Here is a 21,067-nt window from a genome sequence, read left to right as displayed (position 1 = left end):
TAATTAAAACAAGTTATTATTCCTGCTGTGAAGTCTGCCATTTTAACATGGGAGTCTATGGGAAATGACTCGCTTCTGGAGCCAGCCCCCAGTGGTTGCGGCATGAACTACAAGTTTCAACAGCAGTGGATAACTAAGAATATAACATGTGGTTAGATGTTCTCTAAGCTGCATCCATTGATTTCTCTGTTGCCAAACTAATCGGTTGCTATTGGATTGTAAAAAGAAGTTACACTAATTTAACAAATAGTGCATCAGAATGAAATCTCCGACCTTTAAACTGTGCAGACCGCCATGAGCATGCAGAATGTGGCTGCAAGCCCACAGTCTTTTGATCCATAGTCACAGTCTACAGCTGAATCTAAATGTGAAGCAAAACTTTTGAAAGTTTGCTTGAGTAAGCAACTTTTTGCTCACTTTTGGGATGTAGTCCTTCAAAATATACATTAACACAGAGAGCTGAAGCCCGTCCTGTGAAGGGACCCCTGTGTGTTTAGTCTGCTGTGTGAGACTTTCAGCTCATATAAGGTCCTTTGTTCCCTGACTCTGTATGTGTGTGTCTGTGCTGCTACTCCTCTTCATTTAAAGCACAGTCGTGGTTGATGACATGATTTCCTGCAGTATGACGACTTTTCTTCTTTGTTTCACATGATCTGTTCTATTGATCACAGCACAGACCCGTGTTATTCCCGCTGCTCCGGCTGACCTGCAGCTGTACCCGGCTCCGACCCGCTCCGCTCCGCCCCTCCCAGCTGAATCACGGAGGGAGTGATTTCAGAAAGCTTCCGGATCTGCGCCATCAGGATTCAGCTGCGTCAAGTGAAACATTACACCCGGAAGTACGCTGATTTTTCATCAAAATAAAAGCCAATTTAATTTAATTTAATTTAATTTAATTTAATTTAATTTAATTTAATTTAATTTAATTATTTTTTAAATATATATATATATATATATATATATATATATATATATATATTATTTTTATTTTAGATACATTTTGTTGTTTTTTGTTAACTCTGATTTTTTGAAGATAGCAGATTTTCTGCTGCTGAAGTCACTGACTTTGGTGCTGGGGGACGTAAGTTCGAATCCCCAGTGGAACAGGCGAAGGCTGATCATAGCAGTGTCATTATATTATATTATATTATATTATATTATATTATATTATATTATATTATATTATATTATATTATATTATATTATATATGGGAGAAAAAGATGGAACTAATCAGAAGATTGAACTGGGGGCGTCTTTTATTGTGAAATGCCTCAGCGGAAGCGCAGCCCGCGGTGCGTCTGCGCACCTTTCTGCGGCTCTGAAGTTATGGTGGAAGTTTAGCTCAGGTCTGTCTGATGAGCTCGGTTCATTTACAAAGTTAAAGAGTGCGATGAGCGGACAGGCGGTCCCCGCGGACTTCTCCGAACACATGCTGGACCTGGACGAGGACGAAGACCTGGAGGTTTTCAGCAAGGTAAGAAGGCGCTCTGAGAGACTCGGACTCCCAGCGAACAAACTGTTGCTGTGGCTTTCCTCACTACGTGGATTGAACTCGGACACGCAGCCGGTTCAGTTCTAGAGGAATATCAGACCCTTCCAGGACGTTGCCTGGGTCTATTTTCTTTTGCCCGTTTGTAGCTCGGCGCGGAGGGAGGAAGCGTCCGGATCAGCTGATCAGCTGACCTTTGATCCCGGCGCCAGACTCCATCCACATTTGCACCGATTTAAAGTTTCCTCACTTTGCTGCAAAGCTCCCAGAACTCTGTAGGAGCAGGTACCCAGGTGAAGCCCGTCTGAAGCTGGATGTTAGACAGAGATCTGGTCCAGGAGCGTCTCAAAAGTGGACCATTGATTGACTCTTCTGTTTTATCTGAACATTTTCATAGAAAAATATTAATACTAATATCTTACAGTCGCCTACCTGTCACGTGATCATGGCATAATTTTTGTGGGACAGGTTTTCTTAATCAGTGACTTCTCTTTTGTAAATGAGGGGCTGTGTCTATTTTATATAATAATATAATTATTTTAGAATAAAATTCATTTTCATTAGTTTTTCATTAGCACTTTGTGACCAAGTGACTCCAAACCTGACCTGAGTTGTGTGAATGAATAATAATAAAGAAACAAAAGAACACTTTCTGATTAGTTTTTAGGGCTTTTTAATATTTCTTGTACTTCTTGTTTTTAATGGAAACATGCACATGTCTTTAACGGCTTCCTTGTCATGTGACCAGGTGAAGTTAAATTGTACGACTACTACAGACAAATAAGACACGACTTTTTGAATGAATGTGAGCGCTCCTTCTGTTTTATATTCATATTTATATGCAACTTTATTTTTTTTTAATTTATCCAATTCATCATTAGCTCATATATTAGTGTTACCTCTTTCATTTAAACTAGCCTTGTAGCAGATTCCAGTTGGAAGCGTCAAGTCTTCACATGCAGGACTGAGGCCAGACTTTTATTTATAAGGTGATAGGTGGAGGTGTTGTGATGGAGGCCGGTGAATATTAAAGGGGAAAGGACCTCCACAGAGTGGAGATAGAAGAGACAAATGCTGACACACTGTTTAGCCACTTTATGAGGACACGGCAGTGTTTCACACTCCACGCTGTGAGTCGGTGATCTCGGCTGGCACCATTTAAACACTTTCACAGCTCATGTAAAATGAATCTTGATTATCTCAGAGTTCGCTGGTAGCTGCGTGTATTCATTCATTTAATCTGGGGTGCTGCAGCAATGAGACAGAAACACAGCTGATGGAATCAGAGGAACAGAGTTTGACTCCTTCAACAATGAAGGGACAGAATGTAGGTCACTGGGGATAGCTGGTGAATGAGATGCATGGAAACACTGGCTGAAGGAAGCCAGTTTTCCAACAAGTCCGGATCAACCGCAGCCACATTTACGAGAGGTTTAGTAGTAATATTTATCATGTGTGCTGCAGGATGTGGCAGGACCAGGCTCCTTCTTTAGTCCTCAGAACCCTAAAGTCCCTGAACGCACCGTGTAGTTCGTCTCAATTATAAATTGCCCAAAAATGTATAATTTCCACTAACAGGATTCTGAGAAAAAAAAAATATTCTGTCTCACCTCAGCTCAGCTAGGAAGCCATGATTGACTCACATGTGACCAGCAGTCACATGACAAAAATTCAGTGGGTATTTAGCTGATCTGCAGGCTCTGTGCAGCGGATGTGAGTAAAATACATGGCTCATAGAGGCTGTAAAACAAACAAACAAGTTAAAACAGAGCGGGTCCTTCTTCGCTCAGCCTGTTACCATAACAACCAGTTAATCTCATAAGTGTTAGCTGGTCTAAATAAACTTTAGTTCAGCAGAGGTCAGAAGCCGACCGTGTGTTCTCAGAGAAGCACGGCAGGCTGTGTGAAAAATATATCAGAGTGAGAGCTCTCCGCAGAGAAAAGTGTCGACGTGTTTGCCGTCATTGTTTGGTGTCATTAAGCAGTGTGGGGGAGTGCAGGCTGCTGACCTCAGCAGCTTCTCTCGGCTGTTGTTAGAGGAAACAGACCACACGCATGCTTCGCTGACATTTGCATAAAGAGGATCATTTGAATGTGACAACATTACATCCAGACAGACAGGCTGGTGGAAGACTAAACCCAGCATCTCTAAACATAACAGTGTTGTTGTGAGTTTGCATGCTGTGATGTCATATCCTCATGTGTCAGACTCTTCTTGTTCTTGATCCAGAACACCTCCCTGGCGGATGGAAGCCCCATGCCCAACTCTCCCAGCTCCATGGTCAACCAGTACAGACTGGAGGAGGATGAGGAGCAGGCGGATCCTAACAATAAGGACATCTTCATCACTGTTGACAACCCAGAGAGCCATGTCACCGCCATCGAGACCTTCATCATGTACAGAGTGGTGACTAAGGTGAAGCCTTTGTACACACAATATGAGACAGTGTGAGACGATGGGAGCAGATCTGTGTGACGATGGTGCTGATTCGTTTCTCCAGACCACGCGCAGCGAGTTTGACTCCTGTGAGTACGAGGTACGACGGCGCTACCAGGACTTCCTGTGGCTAAGAAGCAGGCTGGAAGAGAATCATCCGACGCTCATCGTCCATGTACGTATCGCAGTGTTGGAATACCAGGAGACTCTCCTCCTGCACTGATTCCCGAGCTGGAACCTTCTCCAAAGTTCCTCCTTCAGAGCCGTCCTCAGGGTAGTGGGATGTTTTTCAGTTTATATTTCGCTGTGTCTCCAGCCTCTCCCGGAGAAGTTTGTGATGAAAGGCATGGTGGAGCGCTTCAACGACGACTTCATCGAGACCAGACGGAGAGCCCTGCACCGCTTCCTCAACAAGATATCCGAGCATCCCATTCTGTCCTACGGCGAGCACTTCAAAGCCTTCCTCACTGCAGAGGTGCGCACAGAAAAGCGTCTTCACTCACCTTCTCACAAACATGGTGTAATGCTGCAGAGACATGTGCAGAGTCGGCCATGGTGAACACAGCTGTCCGTTATTTCTCAAGAACAGACTGTTGCTACGTGAACAGACTGTTGCTATGGAAAGTTCCAGTCTGCTAAAGAAACCATGGCAACTATAGAATGTAGGAGGACACATAGCAACACTGATCAATCACGACTCCTACCTCCAGTATATATGCTAAGGCTAAAGCTAAGGCTAACCATAGAAATGACTCATTACTCATAAACTGATTTGTTATCATCCAGACCAGGATGAATATTCTGTTTGGGGGTGGGGGGGTCAGGCCTTGCTGTAATAACGTGAACCTTTGGATGTTGCAGGATCTGGCACCGCACAAAAAACAGGGTCCGGGCTTCCTGAGCAGGATGGGCGAGACGGTGAGGGCGGTGGCCAACTCGGTTCGAGGTCTGAGGAGCCGGCCGGAGGAGTTCACTGTGATGCAGGAGTACGCGGAGAACTTCAGCAACAAGATCTGCTCTGTGGACAGAGTCACCCAGAGGATCATCAAGGAGCAGAGAGGTGATGCGGCTGAGACTCGACCTTAACAAACATGGTGTTTTTTACTCTATGTACAGCGACTCTAGAAACTTCTACAGTCTAAGACAAAATCTAATGACTCTGATGTCCTCACAGTTTCTTTCTATGTTTTGTTGACAGTGTTTTTAACCTGCTTGTGGTTTTGGGTCCCAGAGGGCAGAGAGACAGAATCATCAGACTTTGAAAATGCTCCTTGAATGTCTCAATTTTTTCTAAATTATTAATATTATTTTTTGTCTCCAGAGTATCTGGATGAGCTGAAGCAGTACAGTCCTACCTACACGCAGTGGGTGGAGTCAGAGGAGGACTTGGCAGAGCCGCTGAAGGGCATGGCCAGCTGCATGGAGCATTGCGGGAAGGAAACGGAGGAGCAGATCCACCATCTGTCGGACTCCCTGCTGCCCATCCTGCACGAGTACGTCCTGTGTGCTGAGACGCTGAAGGTGAGGCCAGACCACACAGATCAGAGAATGTAGAGGGTAGACAATAACTGCAGAGTGTCATCTGGGATTATACGGTACCCAGTAATGACCCTGACTACATGCAGTTGGACTGTAAGACTTTCCAGAGCTGGACAGGCTTTGTTGGACTGTGGACTGAGAGTTACTGGTTTACTACGTAGTCTTGTGAGCCTGGTGGACTCTCCACTGCAATGGTTGGCTGAGTTCCTGTGGTGGAAAAACACCTGTGAGGAAATTCCCTGTTTTGGAAACACTTCAGTGATGCGAGCTGCCCGGCTCCGACACATTAGTCCCTTCATTTGTTTGTTTTCTTTGATTTATTAGCTGGGCAGAGACATATGAATCAGGATTAAAACACCAGCTGTGGCACAACCCTACTGTTCTGTCCACAGTCTTGGTCCCCTTTTATGCCCTCCCTCCTTGGATCATCCCACACACACTCTCCCACAGCCTGACAGCCAATAATCAGTGTAAAGAGGTGACAGTGACACATTGAGCTTTACCCTCAGACACAGCACTCGTTTGTGTCTAGAACTGGATTTGGCTTTGTCACACTTGATTTAGCACTTCTTTACCCAAAGTCCAAAACTGCTGGTATAACAAAAGTAAAGGTAAAAGTTTAAAATAAAGGTAGCTAGGACAAAGTTGATTTAAAAAAACCAATTCTGCTGGTTTGTTCAAGGCTGTGATGAGACGAAGAGACAACATCCAGGCCGAGTTTGAAACCAAGAACGAGGCTCTGCTGTCCAGGAAAGGCGACCAAGAAGCAGTAAGTGTACTCCTACACACACACACACACACACACTCCTCTCCTTCCAGCAGCCCATGTGTTTGTGTGTCTTCCAGTCATCTTCCCAGAGATTAGGTGTAATAAAGTGAAGTGTGGAGTGGGGCCTCTCCCACAGGGCCACCCTCACCTCATATCGAGGAGTGGGATGGGGGGGGGGGGGGGGCTTCCCAGGAGGATTAGCTAAATATCCAGGCTTGTCAGCTAGAAGTTAGTCCTCAGCTCAGTGGGAATAAGAGCTGTCAATATTATTTCACACTGTAAGCCCGGGAGCTAATCACAGCATAATGAAAATTCCCATACCCCTCTTGGATGATGAGTCGCTTCACAGTGTCAGGAGACGGAAAGTTCGGCGAGCAAAGGACAGCGCTATTTTTAGACTCTTTACATTTGCATCTGTGTGCATGTTGTGTGTGTGTGAGAGTGTGTGAGTGTAGGTTTGCAGGTGTGTATCCCCTTCACCTAGCTAATATCAAAATCCATCTGTGAGATTTTAATTAAGAAGTGGGACTGAGATTTCCCCCCACAGACTTGTATTGTATTCCAGCTTTAATTAGCTGTGTGTGTGTGAATGGACCAGCTTTAATTCACTCCCCCAGCCTCTGATGCATACCAGGCTACTTCTGCCCTTAACAGATCTGCAGTAATGAGAAGGGAAATGTCAAATGGATGCTTTTGTTATCGTGGCCACACACTGAGCTTTGAAAGAATGTTTTCATTCATTAATTCATTAATTATGTGGCAGAAAAATGTTGATTTGTAAGAAATAACTTCAGATATCAGGAAGGCTCCTGTGATCAGAGGCCTCCAGCTGCAGGTACTGAATATAAACTGGTGTATTACACATCGAATAAGCCGACCCGCTGGACCTAAAGGAACCTGAACTCTTCCAGAGTCTGTTCAGACAGAGAGATCACAAAACCAGCCGTCACTACTGACTGATGGAGAATGAATGTTCACATGAGAAATATGCTGGTCTCATTCATCCGGGCCGTGTTATCAGGTCTTCTGAAGACACTTCAGCTCCTCCCCTGAGGACTTTCAGAACTGATGAAGTCACTCGAGGGAGCGTTCCTCCTGGAGAATGTGTGTGACCCACCGACGCTCTGTTCTCGTGGGGAAAAAGTGTCGGATGACACGTCAAACACACACTTTAAGTGTGAACCTGCACCAGGTCCTGACAAAAAAAACGCTTTGTGACACCAGGTATCTTCAGCTCAGTAGTGCTCCTAGCCGCAGTGACAGTTCCACAGTGTAGACACCACAGATCTGTCTGCATGTTTGTTTGTCAGCAGATCTGATCGTTTTGTTGTCCTGAAGTCGCACACCGTGACGGAGCGGTGCGACACACAAAAGACGTGACGTCAGCATGTTTGTTTATCGCTGTCAGCTGTCAGATCAGGACGAGCAGTCATTCAGAGCTTCCATGAAGTGACCTTTTCCTGGAAGGACTGCTGGGCCTTTTAATGTGAGTCAGGCTGAGGGAGGTTCAGTGGCAGCCAGCAGGGGGCAGTGTTGTTTCAGCTTGGCAGCAGGCACTGAGTGACTGAGTGTGTGTTACAGGTATAATAAATCACTCTTCATCTTCTTCTCATACTTTTTTTTCCACCTTCTTCTTCTGCTACTTGTTTCTGCTCTCTCTTCCACCTCCTCCTCTTTCCTCTCCCTTTTCTTCTGCTTTATCATCTTGTCCATCACCTTCTCTTCTCTTCTCTTCTCTTCTCTTCTCTTCTCTTCTCTTCTCTTCTCTTCTCTTCTCTTCTCTTCTCTTCTCTTCTCTTCTCTTCTCTTCTCTTCTCTTCTCTTCTCTTCTCTTCTCTTCTCTTCTCTTCTCCTTTCTTAAGACACAGGTCACAGCACAGAAACACCTTCATGGATAGTTGAACGTACATGTTTTCACCCTGTGTCTTCTTCTCTTAAGCATTTATTTGTATTTGCTTTGTAAGATGTTTAATGTTTTCATGGAGGGGTTGTGTGTTTGTCCTCCACACTGCATACCTACAAAGCACGCACACATTTTTGTGTTACTAATGCTATATTTCATGTAGCACACACACACAGGCTTGACAAGATGGCTGGATCGATATCACTGCAGTAACAAGCAGGCCACTGAGATCCCCTCAGTGTGTGTGTCTGTGTGTGTGTGTGTGTGTGTGTTAAGCCCATGTTAAGCATGCTTTGTTTATTGAACTTGAGTAAATGCCATTTGTCAGTCTAAATGTCAGCCAGCTAATCCTGGCTCTGTGCTGTGAATCCAGCTGATAGCGTCTGATTATCGCTGCTCGGTGTGCAGACCGACGGGCTGGAGGCTCCTCACACGTCCTTACTGTAACACACGGTGATTTACTTTGTAATCAGTGTGAGTCACTTCAACAGTGGCTGCAGACGTCTGCTGTTATTTGCTTAATGGTTATGTAGTGCTGCTCTAACGGCTTTTAGACCACTCACTTAAGAAGCATTACATTATACAGTAAAACAGCAGGTCCACAAATATATGGCTTTTAAGAAGGACGAGTAATAGTCCTGATATGTAAACATACATTTATCATTTATGCAGCTTTGATAACAGATGAATCATGTTCATTGATTATTTTACAGGCTTTTCTCTGCTGCACATATTGATGTGATATATATGAGTTCCCTTGTGTCTCTGTATAAACACTGCAAAACACTGAACACTCGGCGAGGTCCTGAGAGCTGTGCTGTGTTCACTGACCCACACACACACACACTCAATATTCAGCAGTGTTACTTTATTGTAAGAAGTTTGGATCAGGCTTCCTGTTTAATGCTGCATCCATAAAACATTTTCCCATCTTCTCTCTCTGAAGAGAGGTGCCACAGCAGGATAATATGTCAATGTGTCATGTTTTATTTGAGACAGGAAAACGAGCCAATGAGATGTCTCCATTGTCTTTAGGATCATAGCCGGTTTTGTTCTGCAGGTTATTTTTCCACCAGAAGTAAAAAGCTACAGCACGGTCACATGACTACGATACCAAGGTTAGCACAAAAGGCCTTAATGATTTTAAGACGGGTCATAAACCCCGCCCCCTCCATGCTAGTGGATGGAATCTGCATTTAGAATCCACAGCGGGACTAGATGCACTTAGTGGATCTGCTCGTACAGACTCTTCTGCTTCATTTTGCAGTCTTTTTGCAGCTGCTGCTAGTTCTGTAACGGCAGCTGAGACTGCTCTCATATTACTCTGTGTTTGCCTGCTCCAAGTCTGTTACCTGACTGTTCTGAACACTTTGGCCTTAAACAAACATGATAAACACACAGACTGAGAAACAAAACGCCAGCATCTCTGCTGCCGAGTCATAAAAACAGATGCCTTGTCAGACGTTGTCAGACTGTGAGGTTTGCTCTTTAGAAGTGTTAATTTTTAAGTTGCTTTTTTTGTGTGTTGGGCTGGCAGCTGCAGGAGGAGGTGGACGGTCTGGCGGACCGGGTGGAGCTGGCTAACAACGCCTTACGTGGAGACTGGTCCCGCTGGCTGAGCAGCATGAGGACTGACCTCAGGTCAGCTTTCGTTTCCAGCGCGGAGAAGAATGTGGAGTACTACGAGAAGGTGAGAGCGGCGTGGCTGTGGGCGGTTTTTGGGGGCTGGAAGTTGTCGCTTAGGTTGGACGGTCTGTAGAGGAGCAGAAATTGGTGACAGAAGTAGGTTTGAAGTTTTATTTGAAAGTTTTTCTTACCTTTATTTTCCATTGATGAATTCCATGTAATGCAGTGGTTGTAGTCTGACTACAGCCCAGCTCAGGTCGTCTCTGATGACTGTCACAGTCACAGGAATGTGAGGGGAGAGCAGAGCGAGCCCGAGAAAAGAGAGATGTGCACGTTGCAATCCAGATTAACGAGCAGGCAGCGCGGCAGAGACAGCAGAGAATTGCACGTTGAGAGGAGAACAATGGAGCCGGCTGAAGGCAGAGCGCATTACAGCAGGCGCACAATGAAACAATGAAGCCGTTACAGCAGCAATCATTTAGCGCCTTATGGGTTTTGTTAGTCATGCTGGAGTCTACGTGTGCAGTTAGGGCTGACATGTGCTTCCATCTGGGTGCTGAGGGCTGGAGCTCTGCCAGCAGAGGGAGGCAGTGCTTCATTTTTAATTCCCCTCACAAAGAAGACACATTTCCAGACTCAGCTCTGCTCTTAAGACAATTATCTGGCAGGAGGGGTCGTGCCAACAGGATCTGGATTTTGATCCAGTCAGCTAAATGACTTTATTTCTTCACCACTGTGCGTGTCCTGACACTGAAGCAGCAGCAGTCTGTTGGTTTATAGGCTTGTGTGAGAGTGAAGACACATCACTCTGTGTTATTATGAGAGGACTCCCACTGCAGCGTTTCAGGCTCTAATCAACACTTTGAGCTGATAACTGTGACTCGCGACCTCAATAATTTGGCTCAATTCTGCTGAATTTTAATCAGTAGATAATGTCGGATATGTTTCATGTTGGAGCTACATGTTGTGGGCAGCTGTAGAAACCAGGTCAGAACTGAGTCTGTAGTTATTATTTTATTTATAAATCCAGTTTCTTTCAAATAATGAACTCCAACCTTAAAAAGATTCACTTTGATCCTGGCGGTTAAAGGGTTAAATGATCAAAATGGAAGGCACTGTGACGTGAAAAAGTTTCTCAGTCCTATCATCGAAGTTCTGCCATCACAAGTAATTCAAATAAAATTATAAATAGTGTATATATAATAGTTAAATTGTCTGACAAACCAAGCATTAGCCGTACTGGGTGAGATTCAAAGACTCAAATACAGGCCTCGGATTCCAGACATGAAACATACACAAATATCTGAATATTATTAAGTGTGTGTGAGCACATCATGTAAAATGATGGAGTTCCATCATTCCTTAAGAAGCGGGGCTTCCATCAGTGTGAAATGTTCAGTCAGCTTTTCTTCTTCAACAGTTTCTGAAGCTGGAAACACATCAGAAGAAAGCATTGTTAGGGTGGAGTGTGTGTGTGTGTCTGTTTGTCTGTGTGTGTGTGTGTGTGTGTGTCCTTGTCATATTTGGGTTTTCTCTCCAGTGCCTCTGCCTGCAGCAGCCCTGACAAAAACACTCATCACCCAGTACAGTTGCCCCTTGGCAAGCAAATGCAATACAACAGTGTGTGTATCTGTGTGTGCGTGTGTGTCTGTGTGTGTGGTGTGTCTGTGTGTGCCTGTGTCTGTGTGTGCCTGTGTGTGTGTGCCTGTGTGTGTGTGTCTGTGTGTGTGTGCCTGTGTGTGTGTGTCTCTGTGTGTGTGTAGAAAAAGCCCACAGGCGAGTCTCTTGGACTCTGAAAGTGAAAGCTTTTCTAATATAACCAGTGAAATAATTTGTTGGAAACTGAGCTTTAAAACAACAATCAGACCAGATTTATGGACATGGAGCCTTGAACATGCACAAAGAAACCTGCTCGCTGCATATTAATGAGCTCCACCACACAGACGTGTAGTACCTACTTCTGAATACTTTAAAGATGAAACATTAATGAATCTCGAAGGTTCGTAACTTGAGCACTCAGAAGTTAAGAACAAATTGTTGTGTTAGCGCTGCATGAGGGGTTCCAGTTTTTTGGCTCCTGAAAACCTCTTTTGTAAAAGAGCTTCAAACCCCCAGAGACCGCTCCAACTTATTCTGTCGAAGTTGGGTTTTGGTGTAGCCTTCCTTCAGGCTGGCTGTGCTTCCCGTCTGCTTCATGGCCCATTGAGAACACTTTCTTTCACTTTAAAACGATAACAAATCCTGCAGCTCTGTGTGGTGTTCCCAGTCTGCAGGAGTCTTATCGATGCAGGTGGGCAGTGAAGGCTGGCCCGTATGGTCTGAAACAGCTCCTGCTGGTTCTGATGGAAAGGTGTCTGAACACACAGAGCAGCTGCAGAGGAGTCGGGGTGTCCATGCTGACCCCTGTCCACTGCTGAAAGCTGAGGACACATAAGACCTGGAGCATGGATCAATAAAAGAAGGCGGCCTGTTCTGATGGTTTCCATGACTTCACATGGATTGCTGAGTGCGTCTCTTACCAGAGGAACACATTGAACCAGAACAGGAAGAAGGTCTTCTGGGAAACCTGCCATTTATGGTTACTTTGACACCTAGACTAGCATTGTTGCGGAGCATGTCCAACATTGGTCTGATGGTTCTTCAAACCTGGGAATAGTTTGAAGAACACAACAACCAGTTCAAGTTGTGTGCTTGACGCATCATGTACCGGGCTTCAATCTGTCGCTGACATCTCGGTGCGGATGCTACAACACGCCTTCACAGGTCAAGTGGAGTCCTCAGAGGGGTCGACACTGCATTAGGCAGGTGGTCATAATGTGACGGATCCACCACACCTTGTCATTTATATGCAATAAACAGTGCATGACTCGGATGATTAAATGTCTGTGCTGTCAGCAGCAGCGCGTCATCTGGATGCAGCTCAGTCGGTACCTGTCTTGTGCTTTTATCGAGCAGCAGCGTCCCCGTGAAGAGCAGCTCTGTCACAGCAGAGAGACAAAATCAGAGCAGCCCTCATGGACATAGGAGAACACAAGTTCATGCAGTGATTGTTTGGTGAGAGTGTCCTGTCTCTGAGTAGAAAAGTGATGGTGGGATGATTTTAATAATAATACATATTCAGAGCAGAGCACCTGTGTGTGCAGGATCCCACTGTGTTTGCAGGGTTTTAGTAATCACTACCCCACGCACCTGCTGGTTTTTGGCACACTTGTGGATCCTCTGAGAATTCATTCCATCTGGATGCAGCCCACTGTTTCCAAATAAATGCAGAGCTTTTTTTGTTAAGGGCTTTAATATTCATTAATGAGTTTCATGAAATGTGTTGGAGTGGGTTTCCTCCTCACGTCAGCTGCGTACTTCAGGTCCTTCCACAGCTTTTCATTTCATCAGGACTTGCTGCTCTTTCTCTTCAGATTCAGCTCACAGACAGAAGTTCCCACATTTTCCTTTAGAACTTGCTGTCAGTCATGGTAGGTGGCAGTAGATGGTACGTGGTGATCGAGTCCCAGCTTGTGTCCAAGCAGCATTAGACCACAGCTTGTCCCTCCCGATCCACGGCCATCTTCATCACAGCTATCGGGCCTACATAGTGACAACGAGCACACCCCTGTCTGGGCACCGTTAGTTCCGTTCCAGTTTTAAGGTGGTCTCCACAATGTCTACGGGTAATCTGAGTGCTTTCCCCAGGTCCACCCTTAACTACCAGTCATTTGTTGTACATAAGGTGAGTGTCTGCACCTTTGGTGTGGTGCTTGGGTGTCAGAATTTATGGATTCATCAATGATGATGAGCTGTCCTCACCTGGATGCAACAAACCGGGGCCAAACCCTGATACTACCACCACCGTGCCTCACAGAAAGGATAAGGTTCTTTAGAATGAGAGTCTTGGCTACAGTGCCCCTGCATTCTCCAGCTGATGATCTATTCAAAGAGGTGACCGTGACACATTCCATTCCACATCGTGTGCAAACAGTACCGTCCATCCCACAGGACGAGATCCGTCCTGCTCTTTTATTATTATTCTGGTGGAGAATGAGCGGTCTGGTGCAGCCATGGGGCCCGTGAATGATTTATTGGTGTGGAGCACATGGAGAGAAGGCCTATAAGAGTCTAATAAGACACCTGAACCTGGGAGGGTTCTGTAGCACCTCAGTGGGGGCTGAGAATGAATGAATGGAGGGGGACGAGAGAGAGAGAGAGGGGACACACAGAGCAGAGTGGTTGAGGACGAATTAGGAGGGGAAGCAGGACAGGCTGACTGTTGTTGCAGTTTGACAAACATATAATTCATCTTTTTATGGATGAATCTTTGTGGAATTGCAGCACTTTACCCGAGGACTTGAGCTGACGACATTTCAAAGGGTTTAAATATCTTTCATCAAATCATCACTTCAAGTCCTTCTGACAGCTACTCCCATATGACACGCATGCACCATTAACTCAGAGTGACAGAGGAGCAGGCCGGGGACGGAAACACTTCCCTCACCTTACATGACTCTGTGTTTGTTTTCAAATGATTACATTTGTTTAATGCAGCATTGTGTTCAGCAGCTCCTAGGCCACATGACCCATTATGCTAAATTGTCCAAGTGCCCAATCAGACACACATACCTTTATGGGATTAGAGAGCTTCTCATGTTTTACATAAACATTTCACCTGTCCGTACACCTGACCTGACACTCGCCCACGTCTCTGTGCCCTCTGCACCGCCGTGCTGTTACTCCTGCATCCGTCTCTGTAACGAAGCCTCCGTGCACTGCAGCCATATGCAGGACAATATCCTGTAATGTGAGCGGATGTTTCATGCGGACACAGTCTGATCACGTCCCACTTTGACATTCTCAGTCGCCCGAGGGAGAGTTTTTCTCTGCTCGAAGGACTTCTGTGGGTTAAAGTTGTCTTCATGTGAGACCAGATTGTGATCAGGGCTCTGTGGGCGCCAGGCCGTGGTGGATAAAGGCTGCACTTCCATCCATTATGTGAAGGATTGAACATTGAACGGGCAGCCTGCTCGTGTGAAACCTTGTTGTTATTGATGATGCAGTGATCGTGCCTTAGATGCTGGGTTGTGGTGCTGTAAATGCTCTGCCTTTATTATCGATGGCAAAGCCTTGTTGGCGTTGCCACGGTTACCTCATAGCAACAGGGAGTCTGCTGGATAAGGGGACTGGTATAAACACAGGGGTGGTGTGTTATTTCAGAATTATTTATGGTGTCCTCACAGAAATGTATCACATGTAGTGGACCACATGAGACTGAAGGTGTCTCAACAATATGTACAATAAGTGTTATTCATTGTTGTCTTCATGTGCTCTCAAAGTCACAAATACCAAATGTAGTTTAGTCCTTGAATGTTTTGCCAAACTGTGGGGCAGGCTGTGGGTGGTGTCTCCATATGTTGGGCCACCTTAGACTTATGATAAATTCTTCTTCTAAAACTAATCATTAAGTGATTACATTGTCCTCCACTAAAGACCAGACCAATCAGGATCTGAAGGACAGGCGGTTGTGGCTGAGTGTCGGTTTCATGTCTTTAGGGATGAAGACGAAAAGGAACTGTTTGGCTTTTATGTGCAGCTTTGCCTAATAAAGGCATCCACCGACACACTAACTGCTACTAGCTACGTAACTACGTTGTTGATTTGTTTTCTGGTGGTTTGTACTATTTTGTCATAGACGTTGATTCCTTGGACGACTTAGCAGATGTTTAACAATCCACCTGAGCCCTCGGGTTAGTGGCTACCAGCACAGGCTGCAAAGACTGCACCAACACTTGAGTTAGATGACCTAGGCTGTTTCCTAGGTCACTCCCTCACTCCCCTCTCCCCACATGTGGAGTTCAGTGTAGGGCACCATATAGTGAACTCATTGGGAAAGCAATTTCGGACATTTTGGACACTACCTCCATCATTTTCTGTCGCCGTTAATGACATCGTTGCTTTCACTAATCCCTGTCGGCTAAACAAACTACGTTTCTAGCCATTATAATTTGTGCTGTTATAGCCCAATAAATACTATATGGACACTACTTTTCATGATGCATTGTGGGATACATTGAGGGCCCTATATGGGGTCTAACTACATTCGGACAGCACCACAAAATGAGAGGCTATGTAGTTATTAGGGAGTGATTTCGGTGGTATGTAGATGTGTGTAGATGCCTGCTGCTGCTTCTGTTGCTTAGCAACCTGCATGTGATGCTAACCACTACAAGTGTAACACTGTTTGGCCAGTGGCATTTATTGTGTTGGTGCAGTTTACTGTATTTTTTTTTTTAGTTTTTTTAAAAGTCACAAAACTTTAAATATTTAAAAAGTGTTTTTGTATAAATGTTTCTACAGTTTGAAGATAAATGATCGTAGCTACTGAAAGATGACTTAAAGGGTCGGCTGTACATGGTAGACTATGGGGGCATCATATGTATTCCTAAAACAAACTCCATACTATTAATTATGATTTTTTTTCCATGTGCGTGTGTAACCTGTGTGTGTGTGAGAGAGAGAGAGATTCTTCCTGTTTACCTGTTTAGCACCAGCAGAGCCTGGAGGATAGCTGTGGGCTGATCAGGCCTCTGCTTTCCTAATGAACCCTGTAATTAGAGCTTTAGCCATAGGCGTGCCTGCTTGACCCAGTGTGTGTGTGTTTAGCTGTAGGGGGGTGTGCCGCTGTGCCGTGCTGGGTTTAATTAATTGGTGCGTGTATTTTGTTGGTATATTAAGGCTCATGCGTGTGTTTAAATCTGTTCAGGTGTAGAGACGCTGTCTGCACATTGAGGGTTTGACACATTTTCATGTTTTAGGCAGACATATAGAAAATAAACACCACTGTACAATCCTGTCTCTGTTTGGACCAGCAGTCTCCGTTATTGTCAGATTAAAAACGTGCTGAGTTGAAAGCCTGTTAGTTCTACTGAAGCATCTGAATGTGCTGTGTTAGAGTCAGTCTTGGTGTTGTGGGGCTGACGGAGGCGAACATGTCTTAGAGCTGTTGGTATTAACTGTACATGAACTGTAAAATCTGTAAATGTTTAACTGCAGTACTTGATTACTTTGATTATTCTGTGATGAGAGCTCCAGTTAGCATTAGCATTAGCACTGCTTGAAACTTTATTATGACAATGGACGATGGAAAGTAGAGCAAACCAGAAAGCATAGGAGCCAGAGTTAGTGATGAGGAGAACTCAACGATTTGTTCCAATGAGAGGAACTGTATGTAAACGATGCACCCCCAACACTGCTGCTGTCTGTGTAATGGAACCATGAGACAGTTCTTTAATCCTGTGAAGGCTGTGAAGAACTGTCTGTGCATCATCAGGGTTTCTGTGATCATGAGAAATGATGAATGTTTACTGAGAGCACAAGCTCAACTGGTGCGCGAACATTTGAATAACTCTCACACATCCACCCGGTGAGGTTTACCTTGACCACCGCCTCCGTGCTGTTGGTGCCACTGAGATAAATTGGCTGTTAGACGGAGCCGAGGTTCTGACTTATTGCCGCCTCTAAACAAACTGCTATTACCTTGGAAGAAGTGACTTTATTGATATGCCCTGACAGAGTGGAATCCAGGTTCGCTGATTGGCTTCTGAGGGTGTCTGTGCCTGTCGTCTTCAGTTTCTGCTTGCATGGCTCTTGCCTCTCCAGCTATCTAGATAACTGCTTTTATGCCATAAAAGTGTGATTCACTTTGTCAAGCCCTCTGCAACACGCACACACGCACACACACACACACACACACACACACACCGCGACTCTCTGTGTGCCTCTGTCGCTGCAATAATGTGCCTTCACTGATGAGATGGCGAGGGAGTTCCAGGGGAAAAGAAGAAGACTCAGATCAAAAGACAAAGGGGAGAAGTGGCGGATAGACGTTTGGGAAACTTCCTTAGACTCTGCAAGAACACAAGTTTACATCTGATAGCAGCTACTACTCAGAATAGCTGTTAAAAACTGCAGCTGTACGACTTTAGAGCAACATCTAATTGATCAATATTCACTCTCAGGACTCAACAGTTCGCTCAGGTTTCAGTGTAGCTGGTGAGACAATAGTTCATACTGAGTTCATTTTAAGGTAAACCGTCACCTCCTCCTAACCCCGTGTCGTGGCAGTGTGTGAAAACAAACCAGCTGATGGTGTCTGGGGACTCGAACCTCGGTCCACATGTCCGTACCCCCATACACCCCCAACCTGCCTCCACGCAATGCGGACACTTGTGGCTGTACTAGACCCATGATTGGATGATACCTGACCTAACATGATCATGTGACGTATTGAGTCATATGGTCCATTAGCATAAGCACGTGTTTTTTTTTATGAGTGCATATTGCTATGCTAATGTAATCACAATTCAATGAATCATTTTTTTAGCCTTGTAAACCTTTTGTTATTCATTTACTACAGCTGCATCCCTCTGGATGATGATGGTGGTGATGATGATGACTTCTCCTCTGTTTCAGTGCCTGGCTGTGTGGGAGTCCTTCCTCCTGTCTCAGAGAGAAGAGTCCGGCGAGCAGAAAGAGGGGGACTCGTCCTAAAGCTTGGTGATGATGAGAATGTAGAGGTCTTCACCTCCCAGCATGGTCTGCGGTCTCTGTACCCAAAGACTCTGAACCACTTATCTGCTTCACATATAAAAAGAAGCGCCCTCTGTCTGCCTGTCTTTCTCTCACTTCTTTCTCTCCGGCCAAAGAGGTTAATCTCAGCGTTCCAGTGAGACCAACACTGTGATCCATCCATGTGTAGCCAAAGCTCTTCTGCTTCACAGTGGAAACCTTTTGTTCTGGATGGAGAACGGCTGTGGATGCCAAACTCGGAAGCACAGGAACCCAAACTTACATGTAAAACATGGTTTTCCTCACTTAATGACACATGAAGCGCCTTAAACTCAGCAGGAAGGAAAGTCATTAAAATGTTGTAATGGGAGAAGATGCTTTAAATGATGCGCCCCACACTACTGCTGCTTGCATGGTGCTCAGCTAGCAACATGCTTCCTGCAGAACTGTCTGTTTTATCAGGGTTCCTTTGATCATTAAAAAACACCTTAATAAGTCGTTTGCACGTCTAGAGAGAGCTCTGGAGGAAAGTCATCATGAAATTATGATTAAGATTCCATCATCCGGGCTTCAGGTTGCAGGTGGTTTGGACCAATGACCAGGGTCAGCCCCTCACACTCGAAATCTGTGCTCCTGTTTCTGTTATGCGTGAGTGGACAAAGACACAAAACCTGTTGCACCATGCATGAAAACATTGGAATTGTTGTTGTGATTGCCTGATGTTGCAGAGATCTTTACTTTAAAATAATTACCCACGTCTGACTGAAAGCTTGTAATGTATGTAATAAATGACAAAACACCTTGTATCCTATGTTGAGGTAGAGAGAGAGACACACACACACACACACACACACACACACACACACACACACACGATGGGCTCGAACCACCAACCTCCTGATTATTGGACACCCTTGCTCGACCACTGATCCACTGCAGCTCAAACATTTCCCTCTGAGGTTTTTCCACTGCAAACACTGTCTTACATCAAACATATTTTTAAAAAACAAAATTCATGTGGTCATGGAAGCACCTGACCTACATGACTCCACAGACATCACCTTTATTATGTATTACCTATTTTTTTAATCTGAGGAATGCACAGCGCTACCTCTAAGTAGGTTATCCTACACAGCTAATCACATTAAATATTAATAAGGCTTCTTTAAATAAAGCTGTGCCTTGCAAATTATCGTTTTTTTTCCACAAGGGAATACTGGGGGGGGCGTGTACATACAGATGAACTCCACATTTCCTGCTGTTCACCCTGCAGAACACACGCTTTGGTTTACAGATGGATTGTTTGCACTCACATGTCTTCCTGTGTGTGCTTTATGATAACAAAGCTTACAAAGGGCTGGGGACGTGCTGTGTCTGTTGAAGGCTGGTGCAGTGTCCCACACATGCACAGCATGCCGCTGCTGGAAATAGAATATGAATATTCACATAGATATTTAGTCATGACTGCACTTCATCAAAAAAAAAGGTCTAAAATACTTTTGATACATCTTTAGAGGAGAAAATAGGGATGTCTCAGATGTCTCTACTACTGAATAATTCACATTTAAGACAACTTTCTCCTTGTCTTTAACAGCATGCTCTGATCCGCCATCTTGACGCCTCTTCGTTTATTAGCCGGATGTTTAGATGAAAGTGTTTTATTCTTCCATGGATTCATTTAAATATTATCTTGCCGTCCCTTCCACTAAACGCGATGTTTCAGTGTGATGTCAGAAACACCCTGACGGCTTTTTCCTGTGGAAGAAGAAAAAAAAAGATCTAAATCACCTGGAGAAACATTTTATCTGCAGGATTCAGTCACAGTCCAGCAAACGTCTCTGCTTGATGATGCAACGCAGCGTCAACACAGAACCAACAGATCGACCGCCGTTCCTCACACAGGGGGAGACGCTCCCTTTGACTGGAGAAGAGCCGAATGAAATCTGCAGAAAAAAAGATTCAGAAATGTATCACACACAAGTGAGGTGACGTGTGTCTTTTATTTACCAGAACACCTCCCAGCCTCCTCGGGACATGGCCGCTCTCAGCGGACCATTATCTGCTTAAATTAAAGGCTCGACAGTGATCTGATCTGATCCAATATCGACACCTGAAAATCCAGGAATCAAAGGCTGAAGGCTCCGAAAGCCTTGGCACTAAATAAAGATAATAAAGACTGATTTTACATAAACATAAATGAAAGACGACAAATATTTAACTATTATTATTACTATTACTGATGTTCAGCAGTCTGTAAAACTCAGACTTGTTTCTCGAATCTTCATCACACTTCGTTTCTTGTTATGAATAATAACTGAATACACAGAAATGTTCATGTATGCATTTGTTAAATACATTTTAAAAAGAAAAACAAGATTCCCACACACTCTAAAGATTGTGTCTGATTGATTTGAGAGATGAGTATTCACCGTTTTTCGCCGTTGTGTCTCTTTCTGACACGCTCTGTAGGAACCTCCTCCTGTCTCTGGACTCACAGCTGAGTGATGCATCCTCTCCAACACCACAGCTGGGATCTCCCACTCCCACTTCACACTCCTCGGACTCATCGGACTGCACATATGGGCTAATGGAGCGTCCCTGAAGTGGAGAGAAGATTCATAATTCACAGAGTGAGACAAATTACGGTTCGAGCGTTGGCCTGGCACAGAATGAATGTTCTATTAGGGGACATGAACCAGAGCCAGATCTGCTGGTACTGGATGACATGTTGAGTGTGATGGAGTTCGGCC

General features: G+C 44.8%; 1 protein-coding gene across 2 annotated transcripts; it reads left to right on the top strand.

The window, feature by feature from the left end:
* Window positions 1-1,290: 1,290 nt before the first annotated feature.
* On the top strand, window positions 1,291-19,123 carry snx7 (sorting nexin 7). Of its 2 annotated transcripts, none has more exons than XM_028433578.1 (9): window positions 1,291-1,475; window positions 3,721-3,906; window positions 3,992-4,102; window positions 4,244-4,402; window positions 4,789-4,987; window positions 5,249-5,448; window positions 6,149-6,235; window positions 9,676-9,828; window positions 18,222-19,123. In XM_028433578.1, the coding sequence occupies exons 1-9, from the start codon at window positions 1,392-1,394 to the stop codon at window positions 18,297-18,299; spliced, it is 1,257 nt and encodes a 418-aa protein (XP_028289379.1). In that variant the 5' UTR covers window positions 1,291-1,391; the 3' UTR covers window positions 18,300-19,123. The 2 variants fall into 2 exon arrangements, with proteins under 2 accessions (XP_028289379.1, XP_028289378.1); XM_028433577.1 differs by having other exon boundaries at window positions 9,667-9,828.
* Window positions 19,124-21,067: the final 1,944 nt, after the last annotated feature.

Source organism: Parambassis ranga, chromosome 20 (genome assembly GCF_900634625.1).
Source record: "Parambassis ranga chromosome 20, fParRan2.1, whole genome shotgun sequence".
Taxonomy (NCBI): Eukaryota; Metazoa; Chordata; class Actinopteri; family Ambassidae; genus Parambassis; species Parambassis ranga.
This window is presented reverse-complemented; position numbering and strand designations above follow the sequence as displayed.